The 26,338-nt window shown below is 41.4% G+C and overlaps 2 protein-coding genes across 3 annotated transcripts in view; one reads left to right on the plus strand and one right to left on the minus strand.

The window, feature by feature from the left end:
- Positions 1-1,200: 1,200 nt before the first annotated feature.
- Positions 1,201-11,258, plus strand: LOC311268865 (calpain-5-like). The gene is made up of 13 exons (XM_084372794.1): positions 1,201-1,411; positions 3,159-3,347; positions 3,648-3,779; positions 4,676-4,884; positions 5,062-5,254; positions 5,345-5,535; positions 5,779-5,856; positions 5,944-6,139; positions 6,224-6,346; positions 8,633-8,835; positions 9,331-9,452; positions 9,550-9,686; positions 10,220-11,258. The coding sequence occupies exons 2-13, from the start codon at positions 3,183-3,185 to the stop codon at positions 10,400-10,402; spliced, it is 1,932 nt and encodes a 643-aa protein (XP_084228920.1). The 5' UTR covers positions 1,201-1,411; positions 3,159-3,182; the 3' UTR covers positions 10,403-11,258.
- A 305-nt stretch (positions 11,259-11,563) lies between these two features.
- LOC311269251 (serine/threonine-protein kinase PAK 3) overlaps positions 11,564-26,338 on the minus strand; it is a 34,619-nt gene continuing 19,844 nt past the window's right edge. Inside the window, exons 5-16 of one of the 2 annotated variants that reach the window (XM_084373310.1) lie at positions 26,241-26,278; positions 22,862-22,924; positions 20,544-20,699; positions 20,284-20,458; positions 19,126-19,189; positions 17,861-17,909; positions 17,660-17,772; positions 16,870-16,987; positions 16,585-16,684; positions 16,166-16,362; positions 15,914-16,051; positions 11,564-15,300 (exon numbers count right to left, since the gene is read on the minus strand). In XM_084373310.1, coding sequence (XP_084229436.1) covers positions 15,211-15,300; positions 15,914-16,051; positions 16,166-16,362; positions 16,585-16,684; positions 16,870-16,987; positions 17,660-17,772; positions 17,861-17,909; positions 19,126-19,189; positions 20,284-20,458; positions 20,544-20,699; positions 22,862-22,924; positions 26,241-26,278 — 1,301 coding nt within the window. In that variant the 3' untranslated portion in view covers positions 11,564-15,210. The remainder of the gene's footprint in view (positions 15,301-15,913; positions 16,052-16,165; positions 16,363-16,584; positions 16,685-16,869; positions 16,988-17,659; positions 17,773-17,860; positions 17,910-19,125; positions 19,190-20,283; positions 20,459-20,543; positions 20,700-22,861; positions 22,925-26,240; positions 26,279-26,338) is intronic. The other variant, XM_084373311.1, reaches the window with a different exon arrangement.

Consider the following 26,338-nt stretch of genomic DNA (forward strand, 5'->3'; position numbering starts at 1 on the left):
ATAGTATGCAATAATATGCTAGCACCTAGCCTCTGTGTACCTGAAGAGGTGATAGTCTAATAGTAAACAACAACACTCCCCCGGCGCTCCGAGCTCCCGCTATCAGCAGTTAGCAGCAGTTAGCGGTTGCTCCGGTGACATGCAAGTGGGAATTCGACAGGTGGCCAATTCTTACATATTGCACCTTTAAATATTTTTTGAATGTTATGAACATTTGTTTTTTTGACAATACTGTTTATAATTACATTGCCCATGAAGTTCTGTGATTGCCTCCCACTTGCTTTTGTGTTTGTGAACTAAAAAAAACAACTAATTTCTAATGAAATCTACTCTGAACATCACGTTATATCACAACGAGGTGGAGCCCTTTTGACTTTTGTGACCCTGTGACTCTTTGCCTGGTGCCACGATCAGCACTTTTTATAACTTCAGTCTGTCAGTGACCCAGAGGATTGTTGACAGTGACAGTGCAGTGCTGTGGTTAATTAGGCCTCACTGATGGTCTGCTCTCTTTTACAGTGCTTTCCTCTTTACTACACTGTGTGACAGGATGTTTCTCCTCCCCTCTCTCTAACATGCCTTTTCTCATGAACTTGTGATCATATCTGAAACTTGCATCGGTCCTCTCTAATTCACTGCTAATCCAAATGATTTGGGATTTTCTTCAGCCTGTCTTCTCAGCTCCGGCATGGATTTACCTTATTACTGTTGGCTCTAACCGAACATTTTTGATCAGCTTCCTCTCTTTTGCCCTCAGTTTCAAAGCCCCAATTATCCAGACAAGATGCGTCTGTTTGAGGGAGTCAAAGTGCTTCTTGTGCTCCTTAAGCTCAGACCACTGAGTGTCTGCCAGTTTGTTTTATTGCCACAGTTCACTTACAGCTTACAGTGTTTGTTCAATTTAACTGACCTCTGGCTAACTTGAGCAGTTTTCCTTTTCACTTGCAAGGCAAACTCAACAAATTATTCAACAGTGTGACAATCAATGTATTAAACAGGCGTTTTCTGTTGTTGTATTTAAAGAACAGATACTAAACAAGACAAGAAGGTACTTGTTTCACCTGTGAGTTGGTGAGCGGTGGGCGTGAAGGTGTTTAGTTTCAGTCCCTTCCCTGCCTCCTTGTAATCATCATTTCAGCCATTGCATAACACCTCCTGCCACAGAGAGGTGCTCGTCAGACCGGTTTTCAGCCAGTGTTTTTGTGTAAATTTGGGGGAAGCCCTAGCAGCCAGACGTTCAAGCTGAAGAAGTTGGATCTGGATCTGGTTCTGTGAAAGGTTTAACTGTGACTTTTTATATATCAGATCTTGTGCCAGCAATGTGGGATTGATTTGAACGTCTCACAGGCGCCTGAGAGGACTTTGAATGTGTTTGAGTTCGTCACTGCAAGGATAAGACAGCTCACCACAGGCAAGTGTTGCTTTTAACTTTAATTACACTTTGTCCCTTGATGAAAATTTTAACATTCTTGTATATTTTTCACTTCACTATGGCTTCATAGTATTGGCTATCTGTACATTTATTGAGTTTTATTTTGACATCTTCAGCTCTTTTCTTGCCTCGAACACTTAAGCCTGTTCCTTCATACTAAATGAGATGTGCTGACTTGTGTCAGAGAGTCTACAGGTAATGTTTCACACATCCTTGAGGGCAAGTCAGGACGAACTTCTTTTTGAAATGTGAAAACACATGGTAGCAACCTGATGTTGTCTTATCTGATGGGATGCGTTCATTTTCTGAAGAAAGAGTCAAGCGTGTCTGTAGCATGACCTGGCGCGTATGACAGAAATGTCTGGAATGTAACCTGCTGTCACCTTTATACATATTACAAAGGTTAAACAGAGAATATGAGACCTGATGCTGCGAACAAACATTCTTAATGTTGAAACAAACGTTTCACAGTGCTGTATAACACTCACGGTCCATTCAAGAAGAACAAACCACCGACCAAAAATAACCTGCCTGACCACATTAGCCAGGAACTCTCAAACAGATAACACGAGCACACGCGAGCACAAAGAGACTTGCAGCCGTGTCTACTCCCTTACCCGCTGAATGACTTATTGTCTCAATCAGAAAATGTGGAGGCATTTCACTCCTGCTTCCTTATTTCATATTCTGGAGTTAAACAACAACAGTGAGAGGTAATAAGACACTAGAAACACACACAGGGTGTGGCTCCAACAATGCACATGCATAAGTAGGTTACTTCTGTGTGGGCGGGCGTTACAGGCAGGTACTACACCTGGAAACTTCCTTATTGTGGAGCAGGAACGAATCCTGCTGTCTGAGAGGTACGGTGGGCATTTATTGTTCATTCTTCCCCCTGTTTCTTTTCTTTTTTCAGGGCTTATCTATACTATTTCTCTCTGTGCCTGCTTGACAATATAGATGTATATAAATACATGTTTTTGTGAAGAACAAACTCTACGTTACAAGCTTGTTGCTTCCAGGGAATTCAGTTTGGTTTGCTGTAATGTGTTATTCTTGGCAAAAGTGAAATATAAAGATTTACTCAAAATGATTACATTGGCGCATCCTGTCCAAATGCAGCCTCGAGCGGTCAGTGTGAGGGGACTATAAGGTCAAGAGTTACAATATCGTCTCTCTCCAGAGAATACAGCTGGGTTGTTCATCACTTCCATTAATACAGTAATTCTCTTGTGAGTCTGGCCTTCAACGCAACTCATGTTATTTCTACTGAATTTAACAGTTTCAGTCAAAAGCCCCAGTTTCAGGTTGTTAACGTGCGAAGGACACGCAATCAGTCTTGAGGGATAAATAAAAGTTCAACCACCAGGAAATTGCAGCACTATTAAAAATTGGTTCACAAAAATGTTTAAGCTTTTGTGAAATACTTTCCATCTGTGGGCTCTTTCTGTATAAACCCAAGAATACCCTTTAGTCACAGCCCAATTTTTATGTGGATGAATAACTTGTTTTTTACAACGCTGTAACTATGCTCATCAGTGAATCCAGACTATCCTGAGGGACTCTGGGTCACAGGGCACTCTGCTGATGTGGAGCAGAGATTTATAGGATGCACGTCTGCAGGATTTCTCAGAATCAGAGGTCAGAGGGCGATCCTGCCCACATGAAGTCCTCCTGAACACTTTATAAAGTCAAAAAACGTCTGGTTTGTGTCATTGATCCGCAGCTGTGAGGCTTCACCGTCTGGACCATGTTCTCCTCTGCCGTCCCGTACAAGAACCAGCACTACAGCGAGCTGAGGAGTGACTGTATCAAGGACAAGAAACTGTTCGAGGATCCAGAGTTCCCAGCCACCAGTACATCGCTGTATTTTAGGAAACCACCTCCTGGTTTTGTGGAGTGGAAACGACCTGGGGTGAGTGGCACAGGTGGAGGCCCATCGCTTACATGCATCAGGGAATTTGATTATTGCTGCAAATGAACGTAGTCACATTTTACTGTCCAGTGTGGGATTAAATGTAATTATTTAGATTTATTTAAATATATGACAATGTAAAATATGCTGGCATACACAAAGATTTGGTAAAATACGTATCTCACAGATATACTCTAAAAGGCTTTTAAACTTTACTTTTCTGTTTTTCTTTTTCTTTTTTTACACAAAAGTCTGAGGTATAAGTGTATTAAGTCCATTGCGTTAACTTTTTCGTTGTAGGAGATAAGCAATGAACCCCATCTGTTTGTGGAGGGCATCAGTGCCCATGACCTGAACCAGGGAGTTGTGGGAAACTGCTGGTTTGTTGCTGCCTGCTCCTGTCTGGCTTTGAAGCCAAACCTCTGGAAGAAGGTGAGTTACTTTAGTTCCTTTATTCTGAACGTGAGAGCCGAGGTGCTGGCATATTTAAAGTTGGAAATATTATTATGGCTTATGAACTCAGCACAAAGCAAATTGCAGCAGCACCGAGGGGTGAAACATGAAACCAGATGACAGAACAGGTCAGATTTTAACATTATTCTAAAATTTTCGAATTAATAATTGCAGGTAAAATTGCTGTTGAACCTGAGTGAGATCAATAAACTCAACAAAAAAGAAACACACTTGTATGCTTAAGATTCAAAACAAAAATACAAATCATTTAAATATAAAACAATAATTTGGGGAAAGTGTCCAGTTATAATAGTGGAATAATGATGGAAGAGGAACTGGAGAATTTGGAAGATGTTCAGCTTTGTGTGGAAAGTTTGGTCAGAATAATCTCACAGAACAAAATGTAACAGATAGAGCCAGAGTGAGGGGTTGGAAGTCATCCAGTGTCACATATTTTGCTCTTATCTGTTAATAATTTCCTGTTAAAAGTTCCCAAACATACTTATTCACAAAAAGAAAATAAGCGTGCATCTGAAACATGTTTACAGTAGAAGCTTTAATTAAAGAAGCAACAGTATAAACGTTGTTAAAGCTGGAAATACCTTCAGGATGATTGGATTAACTTGAGTGACAGTGTTTTGATTCTGAAAATAATCACATCAGTCTCAAAACAATTTGTATTTGGGAAAATACTGTGTGTGGAAATATATTACACCTACATTCATCCTGTGTGTTATAATGATTATTTTGTGTATATGTGTATTGGCAGCATTTAATGGTACACCTATAGGTTCTGATTATACTTAATGTGCCTGTCAATTACATCACATGAGGGGCCACATTTGACATTTGACATTTTGTGTGTGTTTTTCCAGGTGATTCCTGATCATAAGGATCAGGAGTGGGACCCAAAACACCCGGAGAGCTACGCTGGAATCTTCCACTTTCAGTTCTGGGTGTTTGGAGAGTGGGTGGATGTGGTGGTGGACGACCGGCTGCCTACAATCAACGGAGAGCTCATCTACTGTCACTCGAAGGACAACAACGAGTTCTGGAGTGCTCTGCTGGAGAAGGCCTACGCCAAGTCAGTACACCTGAACCACACTGTCCACTAGAAAGTAGAACGTATAATAAAAATCCAAATATGTCAATTCTTGTGTTCAACTGTATTCTTAAATATAATGTTTTACATATTCTTATATTTATTATTTACTTAAGTACATAAGTAAACTTATGATTCCCCTCCACCCTCTGTGTCCAGGCTCGCTGGCTGCTATGAGTCCCTGGAGGGGGGAAACACCGGAGACGCTGTGGTGGATTTCAGTGGAGCCGTGGCCGAAGCCATCAACCTGGAGACAGGAGCTTACTATAAGGACCAGACAAAACAGGACCAGCTGTTTGAGGATCTACTGAAGGTCTATGACCGTGGAGGAATCATAAGCTGCTCCATTAAGGTCTGTGCTTTTCTTGGATGCTTGCTTCTCTGTCTTTTTTCCTCAGAGAGAATCTGGCCATAATAAACAAGTTATTTATAATTTCATCAGGCAGATCCTCATGAAATTGAGCTCAAGATGGCGAACGGGCTGGTGAAAGGCCACGCGTACTCAGTAACTGCAGTGAAGAATGTACGTCTGGGTCACGGGCTGCTGGCCTACTTCAAGAACGAAACCATTCCTATGATCCGCATGAGGAACCCCTGGGGCAAGACTGAGTGGAAAGGAGCCTGGAGTGACAGGTTGGTAGTGTTCACCTTCTTACACATCCTCCACTTCCATCTGCTATTCAAAACCAGCTTCGTTAGTCCCAAATGGTCATATTTTTGTAAAAATATAATTCTGACCACAGAATGAGCAGGAAATAGGAGCTCTGAGGTCCGCAAACCAACAAACACTTGTTTTTTTTGTGGATTATAATTGTATCTAGTACTAGTTCAGAAGTGTGTTAACAATCTTCACTTGCCTTGCTTGCTGATCATCAGCTCTGAAGAATGGTCAAAGGTCGGAGACACAGAGAGAGGCAACCTTGGCATCACAGTAGAAGACGATGGGGAGTTCTGGTGAGTTTCTCTGGTTACTACAGCCCACCTGTGGAGTTTATCTCGTCTTTCAGAGTCTAATAATGCATTTCCTGTTCACATCCACAGGATGTCATTCCCAGACTGGTGCCAGCACTTCACAGATGCAGATGTTTGCCGTCTCATCAACACTTCGCTAATCAGTGTTCACAAGACGTGGCATGAGGTCGTGCACTTCGGGAGCTGGACCAAAAACGCAGAGCCGCTGTTAAACCGCTGCGGTGGCTGCTCCAACCACAAGCGTACATTCCTGCAGAACCCACAGGTACTGAATGCTCTGGATGGACTCTTGCGTCACATGATACACATTCATCAATATATATATTCACTTCTTCATCTTCTTTTACAGTACTTGTTTGATGTTACAAAGGAGGTCGATGAGGTCCTCATCTCCTTGCAACAAAAAGACCTGAAGAGCCGCAGAAATGTTGGTCAGGGAGAAAATCTAAGCATTGGCTTCGGTGTCTTCAAGGTAACATATAATATCACTCTTTCTTCCGTACATTATTATGAAATATTGCACAAAGGTGGAGGCAAGACGAGTAAAGATGAGTTCATCACAGAGGAAATGATGTTTGTCTGGGGCGAGGACGTCAGTCAAAGGGTCAGTTAGTTTTGGGGGGAAACAGGGTCATGTCATTACGTTTTGGCTCATTCTGGATGAAGATTTTGGCTTCGTTTGACTTTTCCACTCATTTGTTGAGTAGTTGTTGGATGATTGTAGTGACAGGCAGACATTACTAAATTGGGTTATCAGAACCAAAACAGACAATTTAAACAAGAAACTAAATCATACGTTAAAAAAAAGCACATACTTTCACAGATTGTGAAGTGCAGCCAAACACATTTAGAAACTATTTTTTCTGAACTCCCAGAAAGGCGAGAAGAGTTCAGACGTCTGTGTTCTAGTACTGTGCTTCTGCTGCCGTTATAATCTGATGCATTATGGTCAAATGTGGTGGCTGCTGGAGATGAAGAAAGCCATGCATTTTGCATTCCTTCTGCATTCGAATATACTGTACGCAATGTATAGTACCTGAAAACAAAACTTCACAAAAAAGCCAAAAAGAATAAATAAATAAATAAAGGAAAGGGAAACACTGTATGAGTTTTGCAATAGAGATAATTGTGTCTAGAACAGTTTTCACGTGAGAGGCTGGCCTCCACAGAAATCTCCAAACTTGGCATAGAGAAGCCTACATGTCTGTGATTTGGTTAAAGAGCTGCAGTAGTTTTGGGAATTGTTACTGTTTCTCCCACTTTCCCAGACTCTGAAACTAACAAATACCTTAGAAAAGACCCTTTTTCATGTATTTGGTGCAGTCTGAAGTTATGTCAGACAACACTATCTTGGCTCAGTTGTTTAGTGTCCAGGGGATCAAACAACATAATCATGATCCCATAGGCATCCAGGAATTGAGTGAAACTAATCAAGTAAACAACAGGGGTTGAGTGCAGGCCCACAGTCTCAGACTTTAAAAACCCCTGGTCTAGCACATTTATAGAAACAAACCAGTAAACTCAGTAATGTTTTCCAGCAGTTCTTAACTGACTTGTAAAGTCAACACAGTCCTCTCCTGCAGCTGTAAAACTTGCCAAACTAGATTTTATCCGACTTGCTGCGATTAGATTGTCACATTCAAATGAGGCCACGCAACCATATGTGGTAAAACTGACGTCACATTTCCCGTAGTGTGATTTACTTTGCAGAGATCTAAGTTTAAACACACACACACACACACACACACATACACACACACACACGAACACACATTATTCACTCTTATCATGCGATAGAAGTGCTGCCAAAGGGGCAGGCTCTGGACACCAATAAATGTTAGGGCCACAAGGAGCAAGTGATTAAAAAAGCAACTATGTGCACACGTGCTGATGAGCTACTGTGAGCCTGACCCAGGATTTAACCCTTGTCAACTACTATCATCATACAAGTGATGGATCCTCCATCTGACGGACTGCAGACACAATTTTTATGTTGTCACCCTCTGCACTTTATATTTCCTTGTTTGGGAAGTATGTCAGTGGTGAAAGAAAAAAGACAAGTGTAGAAGTTTTGATCAAATTGCCAGTTATGATCGTTTCGATTAGAAACACAGCATTTCAAATATGTATAAGCCGGCATCTAAGGGCATCACAGCAACTCAGTGAAAGTCTGAGTTTTCAGTACTTCCTATGCTAACCTGGGGCTGTTTGTGCTCAAACAAGAAGGATATGCAGTGTCATCCAGGGGCCGGTCCAACAGGATTTCTTGCTTAACTGACACACAGGTCATCTTACTAGTGCAAGGATTACATTAGTCTTCACTGTCAATGACACTGTAATAAAAAACACACTCATATTAAATTCAAGTTCTATTCACTATTCTGCCACCAGGAGGCACAAGAATCTGTGTGTTACCTATTGTATGTATTTTACAGTTTTAACCTAAGAAACCTGGTTATTCATATCCCTGTTTACATGATTCTCACAGTATCCAGGGTTCTGATCGTCTGTGTTCAGCTATGTCTTCGATCTGATTCAGACCTGGATCAGGTACATGCCACAGTATCCTGGATAAGTTACCAGGATGAGGCCTTATCCAGGTTTCAGGAACAAGGATACATGCCCTAAGACATAATACTCATGGATATGAGTGTACATGTTAATGTTAAAATCACCTGCCAGACTGTACACCTGATGAGTTAGTGATTTATTTTCATTTTGTTTTCTAAATGACACCCAAATGCTTTCCCATTCCCAGGTGGAACTGAACAGGAAGTATCGGATGCATGACATCCTGACCCAGCAGTGTGCGGCCACGTCCACCTACATCAACGCCCGCACAGTGTTTATGAGAATCACGCTCCAACAGGGCCGCTACGTCATCATCCCCACCACCTTCGAGCCTCTGACGCTGGGGGATTACATGCTCCGAGTTTTCACAGACGTGGACTCGGACTGCAGGTACGACCGTGATGGAGGTGTGATGTCAAACCAGTGAGGGTAAATGAGCAGCGAGGCTGTCAGGCAGAAGTGTAATGTTCACATATCATATAATTATCAGCTCTTAAGAGACATTGCAGGGAAATCGAGAACACAGCTGTTCTCTGGCTTTTCGTTTCAGACACTGGTTTATGGAAAATATCCAAGAAAAGCAAATGAGTGTTTTGGGGGAATGGAGACTATAAAACTATGCTCGTACTAAATCTCTTCTTGGCCAAAGATTTTGTTTTGCCAGATTTAGAGGCAGGCCTTGTTGGCAGACCTTAACACAGACCCAAATCATGTTTGCTCACATGCAGGTCATCAAAGCTGGCTAGCTCAACTGCTGTTGTGTTAATGAAGCATAATGTCATTCCCCTGGTCTTCCATCTTGCTGATAGCGAGACGTAGGACAGAGTGCCCAGACAGAGGAACGCCATTTTCTCCCAGTCCTTAAATTCTCCTCTACTCTCACAGGGAGTTGACGGAGGATAAACCAAAAGTAAGATGCTGGAGTTCATTCCTTGGATACCCACAAGCTGTGAGTCACATCTACGTCCATGAAGCCGAGGGGCTGCAGAACCAGGACAACACAGGAGGTCAGAGGACTTAACTCCAAACCTACTAATCATTGTGATCAGCCTGTAATCCAATATGTTCTTTTGCTGAGGTGTGCCTTTACATGTTTTCATGCAGGTGCAGACCCCTATGTGATCATCTACTGTGAGGGCCGCTCAGTAAAATCCACCATCAAGAGGGACACCTTGAAACCAGAGTTTGCAACCAGCGGCATTTTCTACAGGAAGAAGCCCAGAAAGCCCATAACTATAGAGGTGAGATGGCAGCTCTCAGGCCCTGATGACTGTAATTAATCTTAGTGACTGCCTGCCACTGTCCTGTGGAAAACATCTATCTCTAGACAATGACAAAGACAATGCATATTTTTATTTAATATACTTGTTAAAAGCAGATTTTAGTGTTCTCATATTCTTCTCAGAGCTGCAGCACTGGACAGTATGAGAACACTGATGGGTTTTTTGTGCATTAAAGCCTATAAATATATTCGAGTAGTAACCCAAAATAAAACTACGAACCTGAAAATGTGCATAATACAATATAAGTATATTCTGTAGTCTGTTCTGAACAGACTGAGCCAATGGACTGGAAAAGCTTACATATAACTCAACTGACAGATGTAATGGCAGCTTGTAATTGGCTGTAATTAGAAGCATCATCTTTTCCTGAAGACGTTATCGTTCAGCGTGGTCCAATCAGCCATCAGCCCTGCAGCTCTACCATGTGGTCATCTTGTAACATGTGCCAGTAGCATTCAGACATATATTTCACACTGACTGCTCTTCCTCAGGTGTGGAACAGCAACGCAGTGAAGGACGAGTTCATGGGCCAGGTGTTGTTGTCCGGGTCGGTGAAAGACCCGGCTTCCCCTCAGAGGCTTCAGCTGAGGAAACGTGGACGGCAGACAGCAGATGAGATGCCCGGTTACATCAGTCTGAGGATTGTCACTTCCACTCAGCTGACCGCCATGTGACCTCGTCGGTGACCTGAGAGAGAGCTGAGTCTTTTTCACTCCTGAACTATATGGTGGAACTTACAGGACAAGAGGCATCATCAAAGCACCAACACCACCACCACCGCTGGATGTCCATGCTTGATGAGAAATTTACATTATTAGCTGCACGTCGGTGAATTGTTTTTAAAGTTGAGGGGTGAGCAGGGCACTATTGGACGGACTGAATGTCAAATCCTATTTTTTTTAAAACCAGATGTTTAAACTTTCTACTCACAATTTAAACCATTTTGTGTAACTTATGAAATACTTTATATTGACGTTTTGCAAGTTGCTTGTAAAGATATCAGATGTGACACTACAGATACTGTGAGGGATGTAATGGCGGAAATTTGTCGTTCAAGTCTTACCATACATTAGTCTCTTTAATGCATGTACGACACATAAATCATGTATCCTCTATTTCTTTAATGCATCTTCTGTTCCTCTCCTCGATCAGTTCAAATCATCATGTTTTATCCTCATTATCGTCACAGTCACCAGAGTAAGATTTCAGCAAACTACAAATATGTTCAAATTTGCACAGCTGGGTAAGACAGCTGCTAAACCTCGGACCAATGTTGGAGATGGCATTTCAACAATTGTACGCATGTAACCACTTGAAATTTTAACTAGACATCGGAAAGTTTCCAACAGTGTTGCATGAAGTACTTAAGTCATACTTCAGTAAAAATAAAGGTTTTGTGTGAAAATGTTACTTTTGTAAAAGTGAAAGTCACCCATATGAATAAAACTTGAGTAAAAGTGTTAAAGTATCAAATATTAACTGTACTGAAGTATCAAAAGTACAAATAAAGAAGTTATACTTTTATCTATATGCACGTTCTATGGGCCTGATTATTGACCTGGGAGATTATCAGATCTCATATTCAGCATTTTTCTGATTATCAGTATCAGTGTTGTTTAATGAGATTGTTGACAAAATAAATTAATTAAAAAAAATGCTATTTTTGCTCTGACACAACATGTAATCTGCCAGCAGTAACTATTAACTAAAGTAATCACATAACTGTAGTGGAGTACAAGTACAATATTTGCCCCTAAAATGTTGTGGAGGGGAAGTATAAAGTAGAAGGAAATGGAAAAACTCAAGTAAAGTACCTAATAATTGTACTGTAAGTGCAGTTTTGGTTTTCTTCCTCTTTTTATTTCAGTCCAGTTCCCAAACTGCAATATTTTGTTTTTTTACACTCAAGACACAGCCATGCACAATTCAAAGTTCAAAAAGTCTATTGCTTCAACCACAATTAAAAATAGTTTATCCAAAACCTCATTTCCCCGTCGCTCGTTTGTCCTTTTTCAAAGATAGGGAAAGGCCTGCTGAGGTATGCCAGATGGATCAGCAGTTTTACAAAGCTAGACAATAATAAGAGTAATAATAATAATAATAATGATAATAATAATTTAAAAAGTAACATTTTTTGTCTTTGTTCCATTCTCTTGATACACATTAATAGAGGAATTTTCACACCACGTGTACAGGTTTACACATTCAGAAGATAGGAATGTACAGGAGCAACCACAGAAAAGGGGCACGTCAGCGGTGTCTCTTGTCCCGAACAAAATTCACCTTTTTGTGCTCATAGTTCCGACCTGTACATGAGACAGAGGCCAAACGTCCCAGGGCCGGCGGAGCTTCCTGACAGGCCACCCACACCTACCGCACGCACACATACATGTACTAACACTCAGCAGTGGTACTCGGGACAGACTGTGTGGGCCCGCACACAGAGTGCTGCATCCAATCGGCTCTCTGTCCAGATGAAGGAGTGTCCGACAAAGCCCAAACAGCAGAGCTGGATCCAGGAGTGCGGAGAGAGCGTGTGTGTGTTTGCTTTTCTCTTTTTTAATTCCCCAGGGTGCAAAACATTTATTGATACATAGAGCAACCTGAATATTGTCATTTTAAGTTACATAATTCTGAAAAAAGGGGGGTTTCCCATCATATTTACATACATACATACATATCCTAACAATCTTAACCTATTTGAAGATGAGATACAGTGTATAGTTTGTTTTACATGCATGAATTCTGTTGCGTCCTCCTGTCTAACATCACTCCTTCATCTTCTGTACATTTGCTGTACAATGGAGGTACAATATGACTAAGCAGCTACCCTGCACCTCAGAGTCAAGGTGGACAACACGAGTGAGGCATCTTCTAGTGCAGATTGAGGTAGCCCCCTAACACACACAGACACTCACACACTCACACGCGGAGGGATGCTACATGGGAAATGCCAGACGAAGCTACCAAACACTGACACAGAGTAGATAACTTCTGTACAGGAGTTTAAACGCTAACCAGGTATGTATGGAGGGAATGTGAGCAAACAAAGTGAACCTCTTACTACGGATTCTGTTTTCAGTGCTCATCATCAGGACAAGGTACAATCATAAAATGGCACTCAGCGCTTCGCTCAGTGGATAACATTCCCCCTCTTTAATCTGCCACACGTTCAAAGACACCACTACAAAACGTATGGAAAAAAACTCACATAAGACACAGTCAAAAGACAAAAGGACACTGATGAATGAATGAGCAGCATCTTCAACACCAAAGGAGAAGACTGGGAGGGTGCAGGTGGGCAAGGGACGGCTGGTGCCCAGTGTCATGGTAGATGTGAATGTTTTATATTCAGTACTTTCATCTGAACGGGCAGCTTTTTGGTTGGCATCTAATCCAAATTCATATCGTCACAGTCACATAACGTGTTCAGCAGTATGAAACTTCTTTTGTCTGCATTATACATTTCTCTTCAGACTTTAAAGTTTGGATGTCTCTCTAAAATGATGTTAAGTCACCACAATGAATTCAGGATATTTTATGTTTGTATGTTTTGTTTTGTCAGGGTGCATCTTTCCTGCTTAAAATGTAAGGTCACAGGGATGCTGGGGGGCGCTTTGTGAATCTCTAACAATGTGTGGCATGAGACCTCCAGCTCACTGTGGATACATGATATCATGACCTTCTGTTCGCCAGTGTTAAGGCTGAAATATTGTCCACCGTGTGCCAACACTTTAAAAAGAACAATCCAACACCAAATATAAATATTTAAATGGAAATATTTACACTTCTGTTGAGTCTCTGAATCAGCGTGTCTTTCCTTCTATTTCATACTTAAAGGTGCAATATGTAAGAACTGGCCACCTCTTGAATTCATACTTCAAACAAATAAGAGGCAGCATATCACCAGAGGAACCACTCAGTTATCAGTGCAGTTAGCGGTCCAGACTAGGAGCTCGGGGTGGTTTTATGAGAACGGAGTGGCTGGGGCTAGCTGCTTAGCATGCTAGCTTCAGTAGATATTTCTGCAATACAATATATAGACTGTTGTTTCTTTACACTCTGTTGATAATGTTAGTTCACTAAAAGTTCTTACATACTGCACCTTTAATTGTCTGAAGAGATTGGCATTAACTAAAACAGATGTTGAATTTACCAAATTCTGAGTTATTTACAACATGAAAATAAAAAAAACAGAAAGCCACGCGTACTGAATACCTATGGGTGATCCTGTTTGAGATGCTTCTTCACAGTGACTGCTTGAATTTGAACATTGCACAATGAAGCTGGCACCATTTTTTAATCATTCTAACAGTTTCTGCAGTGTTCAGCACCAAGTGTTGATTTATCGTCACACAAATGTCATCCCCAATAACTAAATATGTTACACCTTCCTACATTATATCTAAAATGTACAAGTTTACAATTTGCAAGTTTGATCAAAGTAAAGCCACTATAATTTTAGACGCTGTTGTAATTCTGGTTAAATTTGATCTTTAATTCAGGCAAATTTTGCACCAACAGTGTTGGTGTTGATAATATGTAGCCAATTCTAGAGAGAAAATCAGCAAATGAACTGCAGCTAACCTGAACTCCAGTGACTCCACGTCAGAGACTGTCTGACCGAGGTTGCTTCAATTGTTATACGAGACCCGTATCTCTTCACCGATATGAAGCGGATTAATGAGGGATGTTTAAAGCTGGCATAGGTCATGTGAAATCATTCTCGACTGTTTCCCCTGTAGCTGCACCCCTGCACACATTCACACACACACACACACACACACACACACACACACACACACACACACACACACACAAATGCCACCTTGAGGTGTGACAATCTGCAGAGGAGTAGCAGTGTTTCTCCACAGCGCCATAGTCATGCAGGCAAAGATTGGGTCCCAGAGTCACTCTCTCACATCAGCTGGTCACTGCGGGTGCAAGTGTGGCCTGATTGTGCTCCACGGAGGGACTAGAAGAGATAAACTAAGCCTAGGGCTGGACGGGGAGGGATTCACAGGCTCTTTAGTTTTGTCAGTCTCTCCTCCTCAGGTTTCTTCTTAAATATGAGCACGTTTTCTTTTCCATTTTTGTTTTTCTCAGTTTGGGGAGCAACTGCTGCCAAACAAGACATATGACACAAAGAGATGTGCACAGTTTGTACACACGCACACACACGCACACACACACACATACTTGTGATGGACTGCTCTACATGTACAGAGTGCTGGAGAAGTAAACGAGGAGGCAAGGTCTGTTCAGCAGCATTGGGCCGAGAGGCTGCAAGGCCAGATGTCCGTCCTACATATGAGGCCTGGGGGTCTTTTGTCCTTGTGCTGTCACTGTAAGTCACACAAACCCCCTCCTTGTGCTGTCGCCGTCACGTCACCCACCACCCATACACCCAAGCCCCTGCCCCCATGAACGCACACATCACAGGCAGGGCTCCAGCCTTGGGTGGGGACACCTAGGGCACACCCTAGCGACTGCTGTTCTTTATGGCTTCCTTCGCAGCTACAATCAGAGGCGTCAGGCTGGATAGAGGCTTTGCCAGCTTGAGGAAGGAATGCTGCAGAGGACAGGAATGATAAAAATGTTTTAGATATGGAGCCAAAGAGAGAAGAAAGCAGATTTCAAATGATACATCGTTCTGTTTTAGTGATAATTTGGTGACAAGAGCAGGGGTCTCATTACAGAAACTTCCCTTAAATCCATTTCTATCTCAGTTTAGGATGACATTTAGGATTTCTGGTATTTTAGAAAAATGTGTCTGTACTGCATTAAGGAAAATATCTTATCAAGGAAAAAGATATCTGGCTACAGGACCATCCTAATTGAATAACATCCTAAATTCCTTCGCATAGCACAGATCCAGCCCTAAATTTAAAATTACTTCCAAAAATGGCAACACCACTGTTGTTAGGTCTGTGCAGCAATGACACAGCGAACAGCGTGAACACCGAAATATGCAATGAAATCCTGCGGAGGGCAGGATCTGCCTCTACATGTTTTGTCCATTTCCTTTGGTTCTACATTTCATTTTAAGTTACAGTACTGCTTGGTTGATGCTACATCACCCTTACGGTTACAACATATTCCTACATTTAGATGAACAAGATATAACATGTTGCAAAAGTGTGTGTATGTGCATGTTGTTATACTGAGGATTGAGTCGGTTCTACCTGGAGCAGCTCCTTGGCGGAGCCTCTGCGGTCCACATCCATCTCCAGACAGCGGTTGAGGAAGTCTCTGAACACAGATGACAGCCTCTCTGGGTTTTGCAGCTCTGGAGTCCCATTGGTAGCTATCAGGTACAGCGCCTGGAAATATGGATAAAACAGACCACCACATGAGGGAACCACAGAATGTGCCTGCATACTGTATGACCACTAGCGGGGCAACATCATGACTTCTGGCTGCACTTCCTGTCTTACCCTGAGTGGATTCTCATTCAGGTAGGGTGGTTCTCCCTCCACCATCTCTATCGCCATGATTCCCAGAGACCAGATATCCACTTTTGGGCCATAAGCCTTCCGGGTCACCACCTCTGGTGCCATCCAGTAGGGCGTTCCCACCATCGTGCTGCGCTTGTTTTGCTCTGGAGTGATCTGGGCACAGAAGCCAAAGTCGGCTGCAGAGGGAGACAGAGGGAGAGAGGAGTAGTGGTGTGTTATAGTATGAGTTTGCATTCTGCTTTAGCACATAAAACACACAGTTTTTACTTTGCATTTACTCCAGTTGATTTAAGAAGTCTTTCGATTTAACGCACAACCATTGCTCAGAAATGGTGCTTTTTTAAAAAAAACTTTAATTCTACCTAAAAGATAAGGGCAAACTTTAAACGAAGACTTACTGAGCTTGACAGATCCGTCCATACCCAAGAGGATGTTGTCACTCTTTATATCTCTATGGATCACCTGGTTGGAGTGTAGGAAGTCTAGGGCTTGGAGACACTGAAGAGAGAGGAAAAAAGCTTAAAAATATACCTGATAGACACACGGTCATTAAAAAGGGAAGCCTGTGCTAAACATGCATTTGCACAGTCTTTTTCTCTTGGCTGGGCAAAGTGTTAAGGGTCAGACAGTCAAGCCACAAAAGCAGTGGGCGGTGTTGCTGATGACTAAACTTGGCTTCTTACCTCTCTGCAGACCGCAGCAATCTGGCCCTCGTCCATGCAGGTCTCTGTCACTACATCTGTCAACGAGCCACCGGCCAAGTACTCCATCACCACCCATAGCTCATCTCCTACTAAATAACTAAAAAACACAAGACAGAAAAAGAAAAATGCGAAATTTATTGTGGTTTTATGTTGACATGCATTTCGTATAGGGGTTTTCACTTAGAATAAGAGAATAAGAACAAATCTTTCTTTTGAGAGAAGATGAATGGTGCAGTTATTCTTCTTTAATACAGTAGGTGGCAGTAATGCACCTTAAGATGAATGCTGACTACCATTAAAAGGCAAACGGATGAAGAAGAAGAAGGAGATGAAGAAGAAAAAGGATCTGAAACAGGCTGGGAGGATCCCTCAATGTCATTACGGTAACAACATGCAGTGACCTTGTCCAAGATCTGAACATAAATCAGTTGCTATCTGCAAATTAACGTCAGATACATTGAGACTGCTGCATGAACTCATTTATGTTAGAAACTTGGACCATCTTACAAAAACAAAAAATGCTTTACATACAAAACACAGTTATAATAACTGTACTGGACAGTTGATTGTCCTTTATCAGTCCTTTAGCAGGCAAACATGCCAAACATGTGCTGCTTTCAGCTTCTCAAACGTGAGGATTTACTGCTTGTCCCTCCATTTTTTAACAGGAAATTGAATATCAAACAATCAAACAATCACTTAACAAAAATAACCATAGAACGGCCTTGACCTTATATATTTATACTCATGTGTGAAATGTGAGTCTGACCTGTCTAGGTAGTTCACTATATTGGAGTTTTTGTTTTCCCTCATCACCAGGATCTCATTGATGATCAGCTCTTTTTTGGGCTGCTGCTGCAGGTTCATCTGCTTGATGGCCACCTGAGAAGGAAGAGTAAGTCTGATTAGCGAGGACAAAGAAATAATATACAGTATCCGCATGTTGTTTCATCATAAGAATCTGACTTACCTCTTGGCCGGTTGCTATGTCGATGGCAGTGTAAACAGTGCCGGACGCTCTGGTGGAACAAAAGATCATAATCAAATTAATGTTGTGATATTAAAGACACTTGGACATTTAATTTGCCTGAACTCTATCAAATTCACAATTCAAGAGGTGTATTTCCAATCAAAAATAAAGGGTGATATCATCTGATTATTATTTTGTCTGTATAGTGTAAGGTAGCTCTGAAAATTAAAATTTATAATATAGTAAAATAAGTCATAAATTATCCAAAAGGTCTCCTTGTGTCAGTAAAGTTGAGTGTTTATGTAATTTTTAACATAGACATACAGTACATTGAGCAATATTCTTACTAGGTTAGAAATCACTAGGTCGTTTTGTTGTCTTACAAGTCCTATCAACTCTATGTTTTGGTTGCGGCATACCAATATCAATAAATTTGAATTCATTCTTCCTTGGAGGAAGAATTATAAACCATATGAACCGCCTCCCTCCAAAAAGTTCCAATCTTGTTTTATTCCCATGTGCAGTGTATAAACGTTCCTCGTAGAGGGCCAGACTGAAAACAAAGGGTCTGGAGCATTATCATTGAATGTGTGTGCATAAACCAGCTGAGATAAAGACGTTTTAGCTTGTATGTGCTACTTTTACCACAGAAACGAAACTAGCTATTAAACTACCTTCGCAGTGATGAGCTCAGACACTGCATCCACATGGAATTTATGGTTTTACAATAGTTGGTCAACGGAATGGAATGCAGCCACTCTGTCCCTATTTGGAAGTGTAACTCATGATACTAAAAACCTTTCTCTCTTTCTCTCATTGCCAACTACACCTGTACACTGTCAGAAGCTATGAGTAATGAAGCCCAGTTCCTGGTTCTAATAAGTTACAGATAACCTAACAGAGAGTAAATAGACTGTTATCTGCTGCTCAAGATAGGAGCTTCCTGATCAAATATGGAAATAGTGAGCATGAGCAGATAACAACGACCACACAGTTTTTATCTGCTCAGATGTGAACAGGGAGAGTGACAGAACAGCAGCAGCGAGGAGAGAGGGAGACGGCTGAGCTAATCTAGCCCAAGGCCATTTCAGGATACAGTTCTCATTTCCTCTCTACTTAGTTTTCTCTCAGCCCTTCAACCTGACCCTCCCTTTGCCTCTGTCTCACTGAAGTGGTCACCACAGCTCCATCTCCCTCCTGGTGAGAGTGACTGCTCTTGAAATTGCTCTATTTCAATAACTGCGATGACTGGTTCATGGACTTACCCTTGTCCTATTTTCTCGAAGCGTGTGTACTTCTTTTTGGGATCCCCCACGCTGACAATACTCCCTGAGTCAGAGAGAAAGCAGATATATAACGAGTGAGCTTGTGTGGGTGCAAACAGCCATGACAGCGTTCACACAAACACACAAATACAAAGGAAACATTGCTGAAATAGAAAGACAGAGAGGGTTTGGACTTTCTATTTCAGACATACCCTGTCTTAGAGTATAACAGCTCTACCTTTTGATGCATTCTGATAATTGGACTAGTGTAGTGAAGGCCACAAAGTACGTCTAGATCCAAATTAGATTAGATTAATGCTCCCTGTTCCTTTGCATATTATTTTTTAAAAGCACAGGATTTGTGCACTAGAAGTAATAGCCACTGGAAACCAAATATTCAAGCCTGTCCTCTGAATCACCACACGGGGAATTATTAGACATGTCCTTAGTATTGTTTTTGGGAATGTGTGGACTTTGACATTAGGAGGACTTCACATTCTACAATTTTGTATGATTATTATATTCTTTAATGACTCCAAAGCTATAAATGTAATTATTTTAGACAATTAAACATTAATAAATCAAGATATTAAGGATTTCCCCACCTCCAACACTATAAAGTATTAAGCCCATGTCTATAATGCATTGTAACACATTATGAACATACTTGTTATACATCTGAATGCGTAGATTACACTGGACAATCATAGTTATAAGAAGTCATGAATATTCATAATGCTTCATAACATAATCATAAATCATTATTACAGTAATGTCTATAATGCATTATAAGCATTAGTGCAATGGATTACTCTGACTTTACACAACAAACTTGTTTTGGGCTGCTCTTGCATTGACTCAATCTTATTTTTTCACTTTACTCAAAGCAACAGTGACCACTTATAGTCATTTATATATGTATATGCATATATATATTATAATATTTGCTTATAACAATGATTATACAACGCTAAAGGGGCATTAAGATTTATTTACAGGAATAAAAACTAAACAATTATGCTCATGACTAAACTGTGAAAAGATTTTAATCATCAGAAATGTTTTTATTGTTTTGGTGGCTAGTTAAAAATCCTGTAGGACCCGCAGTATTTCTGAAACTCTGCTCCTTTACATGTAAAATTATGCACAGACACATACTGAGTCTCTCCAGAATCTCCTCATCCGTCATTTTGGACTTCTTCCTCTGGCGGTCAGTGTGCCGATACATTGTGTTGGACGTGTTCTCCGGCTGGACCTGTGACTCTGGAGGAGTCACCACTTCTTTCACAGGGGTGGGAGGCTTTGGTGGCTCCATGACGGAGCGCGTGTAGATCTGCAGGGAGGAAAGAGTCAAAGACATGCAGAGAGGACTACAATCACAACAGAACCATCTCACCAATCGCGCCGTGTAAACTCACAGATTTGGTGTGCTCTGGCCGAGGCGCAATGACCGGCGGCAGTTCGTCTTCATCATCCTCCTCTTCCTCCTCCTCCTCCTCTTCTTCTTCTTCCTCATCCTCTTCTTCTGACACAGGTGGAGCGATCGGGGGCTCTGACGATGATGTTTTGGCAGCCTGCAGGGTAAAGGTGCAAGTGAGCGTTGATGTATGAGCCACGTAGCAGCACGGAATGGAAGTGTGTGTGCAGATCCTCAAATCTTTCCCCAATTAAACAAAATTTGTTCTATTATTTTTTGTCTTTGATTATTTGTTGTCACAGTGAACAGCCTGAAAACCCCCAAACCATCCATGTGCACAGTTTGAGTTCTGGCCAGCTGAGTTTCTCTTAAATAATTGTATAATTGTATAAAAAATATAAGAGATTCAGAACATATCATCAAACATGTTATTCAGAAGTGGTAAGAAAAACATCATAAACAAAAATACAGTAAAAGGACCAGTGTGTTGGATTTAGGGGGCTCTATTGGCAGAAACAGAATATAATATTCATAACTATGTTTTCATTCGTGTGTAATCACCTAAGTAAGCTAAGTATCATGTGTTTGTTACCCTAGAATGAGCCTTTTTATATCTACAGATGGAGCGGGTCATGGAAGTGTAATTCGATTGGAAACAGCGTACAAAGTGGGGTGCTGTTACTTCCTATACAAAGCTGCTCAGTGGTGCATGGAACCAAAAAAGATTGGCGTCCGGATATAAAATTACCCTGATTTTCTGCATAGCTTCTGCATTGTGGGACCCACAGAATACGCACACAAGGGACTGCTACCTGCCGAGCTGGCCAACTTCTGGCTTAGCCCTTGGCTAACTTGAGTGGGGCCAATATGATCATTGTGCAGCTGTTCTTTCTGAATGTTATCCAACCAAATGGAACAAGTTATGATAGTAAAATGTGGTTGTAACATTAAAAGCATGTGTCCACCACATGACAACTGCTTCTTTCGCAATGTAAGCTTGGGGAAAAGTCTTTTTGGCTCCTGTGCATCACCTGACATCGTAATTACACAGTTTGGCCTCTAGGAAATAGGAGCAGGCTTTCCTTTTTTTCATGGGTCTGCCATGTTGCACCGCCATGTTTCTACAGTATCTCAGAATGGACAAACCAGACACTGGCTCCAGAGAGGGCCTTTCGTGTTTGTCTGATTTCAGCAGCCAATGTAAGGTAGGGGTGACTAGGTGAGGGGTGTTCAGTTGGTTGCAATCTACAACCTCACTGCTTGATGCCACTAATTCCTACACACTGGACCTTTAAATCTGTTGTGTAACAGTACATCTGATATTTTGTGTAAAAAAAATAAATAAAATGAATGGGTTAAAGTGTTGAGAGCAGTTCTGTTAATAGCGAAGGGAAGTCTTATGAGTCCAGTGAGAGCTATAGAGACCGTTGTTAAAAGAGTGAGGTGCCAGTCAGTGCAGGTTTTTAAGTAAGAAGCTGTTACATATTTAACTGTGCTATAGGAGAAAACATGCTGCCACACTGCAGTGATGTGCAATATGGCGATGAACTGTAAGGTAGACATCCTCCTGATATGGAAGATACCTTTTAACAAGTGTGATTAATAAGCTTCAGGCATATTTATTATGCCTGATGCTCAGCCTTTATTTTCCCCCCATCCAACACTCTGCTAGCCTTGGATCATCTTCCTCTTATGGAATGGAAACATTTCATCCATTTCCAGTCCCGTCATGCATAAATGAAGCAGTGCAGCTTAGTTCTAGTGATTAAAGGGAAAGGGTCTGGCTGAAGGAAAGTCCCAGTCCTTCATTCAGTCGTACTGGGCCTATGACCTGCTCCAAGGAGGGCTGGGCCAAGACTGCAGTGCAGAAATGAGTGTCTAGCTCACTGTAAGCAGTGCCATGTGTTTTTTCTTACAGAGCCATGCGGTAATGTCTACAATGGTGATGAAGTTACAGGCACATTATTGGCAATGTGGATCTAATTGTAAGGAATATGAGCTCATACATGCAGCTTGACAGTCATCACAACCCCTCTGTGGCATGCGCCCCTGCCCTGCCATTTCAGAGACGTTCTATTTGAAGGAAGATAAGAGGTGCTCTTGTGGAAGATTATAAATACATCTATAACATCATAAAGGAACAGATCCAATCATACCCCCCCCTGGAAATTTCAATACAGAGAGTGATGATGCGTCTAAAATCAAATATCCGTACGCATTTTGCATGAGCCAGTTGGCAGAATCATAGTTAAGAGACCAGATTTGGCTTCAAAGCCAATGCAGAGATACATCATGTGGAAAGTAATATGGAGGAGTTACCTTGTCAAATAATGCGCTGCAGGTTCTAAGGCTGACAGGAGGCCCAGATGACAGCAGTCGGTTCTGAATGTGAAGGTTGAGAATGGGAGGATTTACTCAAAACAAACCCACACAATGTTTAAGAGTAAGTGGAGTTCAGGGGAAGGGGGGGAGGGCAGGGGTACGCTACTGAGGGATGGACGTTAGGTCCATAAATTGTCCTCCTAACACCCAGCATGAGCAGGGGACATGATAGAGAGTAATCATGCCAACTGAGGACTGTCCTTGTCCGAGCCTAGAATACATCTTCCTCTCCGCCTCACGAATTCTCTTCAGATTTCTTGTATAAAAATGTTATTTTAATCACCTTCATTTGGATGCCTGATTTCAAATTTCAAAAGATGTAGTCTAATAAACTATGAGATTACACCTAATTTATTGTCATGTGTTGTTGTAGAATACACAAAAGCACACACATACAGATACTGTAGGATAAACTCTCTTTTTCCATTATATTTGTTTGTGTTTTTTGTGAAGCATTTTTTTTTTTTTGCAAAAGTGAGAGGTCGAGAAGTTAGAAACCTGACATCCTTGAGTTCAAACTTGACAGTTTTCAATGTCACCTTGCATTAGCTGGAAGGAAAGTATTGTTAATGAAACAAATGTTGGTGGATTCACTTTGACAGTAAGGTAAACATTTAAAAAGATGTGCTGGTTATTACTGCATTTCTCATGATGAACGTTTGCTGTTTGTATTTGTGTCGGATACTTGAACATAACTGTTTCTCAGACAGGAAAATGGTTGTTGATCGAAGAGAAGGGTCACTGACTGTCTCTATAAACCCCCGATGAAAATAAAGTGGCTGCTCTCGGTCATCTGTATGGATAAATGGTATTTCCTAGCACACTACTGAACATTTTTCAGTCAAATCATGAATGAAGATTTGAACGGAAAATGTAATGAATAAATATTGTGTGACACGTTTTCTTGAGTTGTAGCGCGGAAAAGCACACTTTCTCTGATAAATGTCAATGCTGCGAACCCCCCAAGAGCTAGGGTGCATCGAGGGTGTAAATATCATCTTTTTAAATCAATTTGGGATCTCAGGGCTTCTGAAGACTTGGATTGCACCAGACAAGCTATATGGAGCCATTTTATGCCTGTTTTCGGTTGTTTTTTTACGTTTAAGTCTCCATCTACTTCAGTTGTTAAGGAGAACGCTGCTGCGCTGTTCTGCTGTGAAGCTGCAACAGCAACAAAAGCGATCCCAGCACTCTGCCAGTGCCATTTTTAATCTTCATTTCCGGTAAAAGCGTGTGTTTGTTTCCTGCCAGGTAAAGGTCTTAGGTGAATCTATTGTCCGGTAGAGGCGGACACTGATAGCAGTATTTAGCACATAAGCGTCAACAGCACACACAGGAAGTAAAGTCAGCGGCCCCAAATTCAATTACTACTTTTTGGTCTGACAAAAGCTTTGATTAGGTTGCAACACAGAGATCTTACAGTACAACCATCTTTCCATTTGACTTATCAATACGAAAACAGTTATTTTTCTTCTTTAATCCTTATTGAACAAGACAAGAAACCTGCACGGTAGATGTGGACTGTAGCAAGTGATGAGAATATAAAGCGAGTTGCTCAAGGAAAGCAACACACCAGCTCTCAAATATTTACCTGCATTGCAGGTTAGAAGAAGTTGCTGTTCAACCTGTCAGAGAGCATCAGGTAGCTCATGGTGAGTTACAGTGTCACTCTGAAAAAAGACAGTTTGCTCTGACAGACTGAGTATTGGCACCTCTCCTGTAGTTCTGCTTGCCTGCGGCCCAATCCTAAAATGAAATCTGTGGCACCGTAGCCAATAGCTGACTCACCTCTGCAGAACATGGACCACTGTGACAGTCCAAGGCTGAGATGCTCTCCAATACCTCCACTCTGTTTGCACAACCTTTTAGACACACTGCCACACCCGCCTGCCCTTCACTGGTGAAGAGCTCTTTCAAGCAATAGCCTTGAATTAAGTGATGCTATTGTAGTTCGCCTGGGGCGGCGAATCCCACTGAACAGACTTGGATTCCACTTTTTCACCCGGCTGAGCGTGCACAGGCCGAGGCATTCAAAGCATAGATTACTCTGGTCAAAGCCAGGAATGAGGTCAGCACAGCAGGAGTCCTTCTAGATGCAGTTGAGCCTCCAGTAAAGCTTGTCTATGGGTATTTCAAAATCTGGTTAAGTCGATTGGAAAAATAAACAATGAGCAGCAGTGGCTCTCACAGCAGTCACAGTTTCTGTGCAGGAGCTGTGAACTGATTGGCGTGTACGCAAAATTCAGGGCATTATGTCGCAGAGTGAGGGCAGTAAGCCTCCAGAGGAGAACGCACACAATTTGCCCGTGAACGTGCTGGGAGTCTATCCCAGATATTCCCAGATGGAGTTAGAGAGTAAAGTGAGAAAGATTTACTGCGGTGTAGTCTGAGAGGTTCAAGACGATTAAATAAAGCCACATAATGCTGTAACTTACCTGTTAGGTAATTGCACTGATACATGTATATAAATCATGAAGAAATGTTTTCCCTCCATATATTACGGTATATGGTAGAGATATGGCTCACAACCAGAGATTGTGTTGATTTGTAGTTTAAATATTTTTACTACCATAACCAGACAGTGGGAGGTCAAGATATGCAGTTGAGCAATATTTAACTCCTCCCAACTAAAACTAATTAACAACATGGTTGTTTGTTTAAAGGAGACATATTATGCTGATTTTAGGATTGATAACTTTTTTTTGGGTTACTAGTTTCAATAAACAAATCAGTTTTCTTCATACTGTCCAGTGAAGCAGGCACTGTATTCCCCGCTCTGTTTTAGCTCCTGTCTCTTTAAGTCCCGCCTCCTGAATACCAAGTCTACTGTGATTGGTCAGCTCAAACACGCCTTAGCCAGCACCACTTACAACAACAGAGTAGCTGTGCTAAATCAATTCGTATGTGCCAAGTAGCTTCTAGGAATAAATTATGCAAAGGTGTGACATTGTGACGTAGTGTGATGTCACAGAGTCACGGAATTAAAGGCGGGACTGCTGATGAGGCGTTTCAGGAGCAGTGATTTCTCTGTGAAAGAGGAGCTTACAGACTCTGACTTTTTAATTTTCGAGCTCTTTTACATGCACAAGAAACTACTGTTAATAAAACACTGAAGAAAAGAAAAAAAGAACAAAGTATAATAGGTCTCCTTTAAACTCAGTAGTAGATAGTAGTTGGGTATTACTAGCTGACACATAATTTGTCAGATTATCATTTTATTGGTTTTTTACATTAACAAATATTCTCAAAAGTCATCAAATGTATTGTTTAGGCTTAAAAACACCAACCAAGTAAGTTTAGATGAAGAAGTACTCACCAGAGTGTTTGCTGCTATGTACCCATGCGCTGATTTGTCTGAAATAGAAAGGAACATTTTTCTTGAGCAGCATATAGAAAATATTTTGTATTAGATAT

Source organism: Pagrus pagrus (assembly GCF_965226575.1).
Source record: "Pagrus pagrus genome assembly, chromosome: 14".
NCBI classification, from domain to species: domain Eukaryota; kingdom Metazoa; phylum Chordata; class Actinopteri; order Spariformes; family Sparidae; genus Pagrus; species Pagrus pagrus.

Bases quoted from the DNA above. Each gene is read 5' to 3' on its own strand.
- LOC311268865 (XM_084372794.1), top strand. From the start codon at position 3,183: ATGTTCTCCTCTGCCGTCCCGTACAAGAACCAGCACTACAGCGAGCTG. The intron at 3,780-4,675 runs GTGAGTTACTTT...GTGTTTTTCCAG, and splicing joins AGCCAAACCTCTGGAAGAAG to GTGATTCCTGATCATAAGGA. The intron at 6,140-6,223 runs GTACTGAATGCT...CTTCTTTTACAG, and splicing joins CATTCCTGCAGAACCCACAG to TACTTGTTTGATGTTACAAA.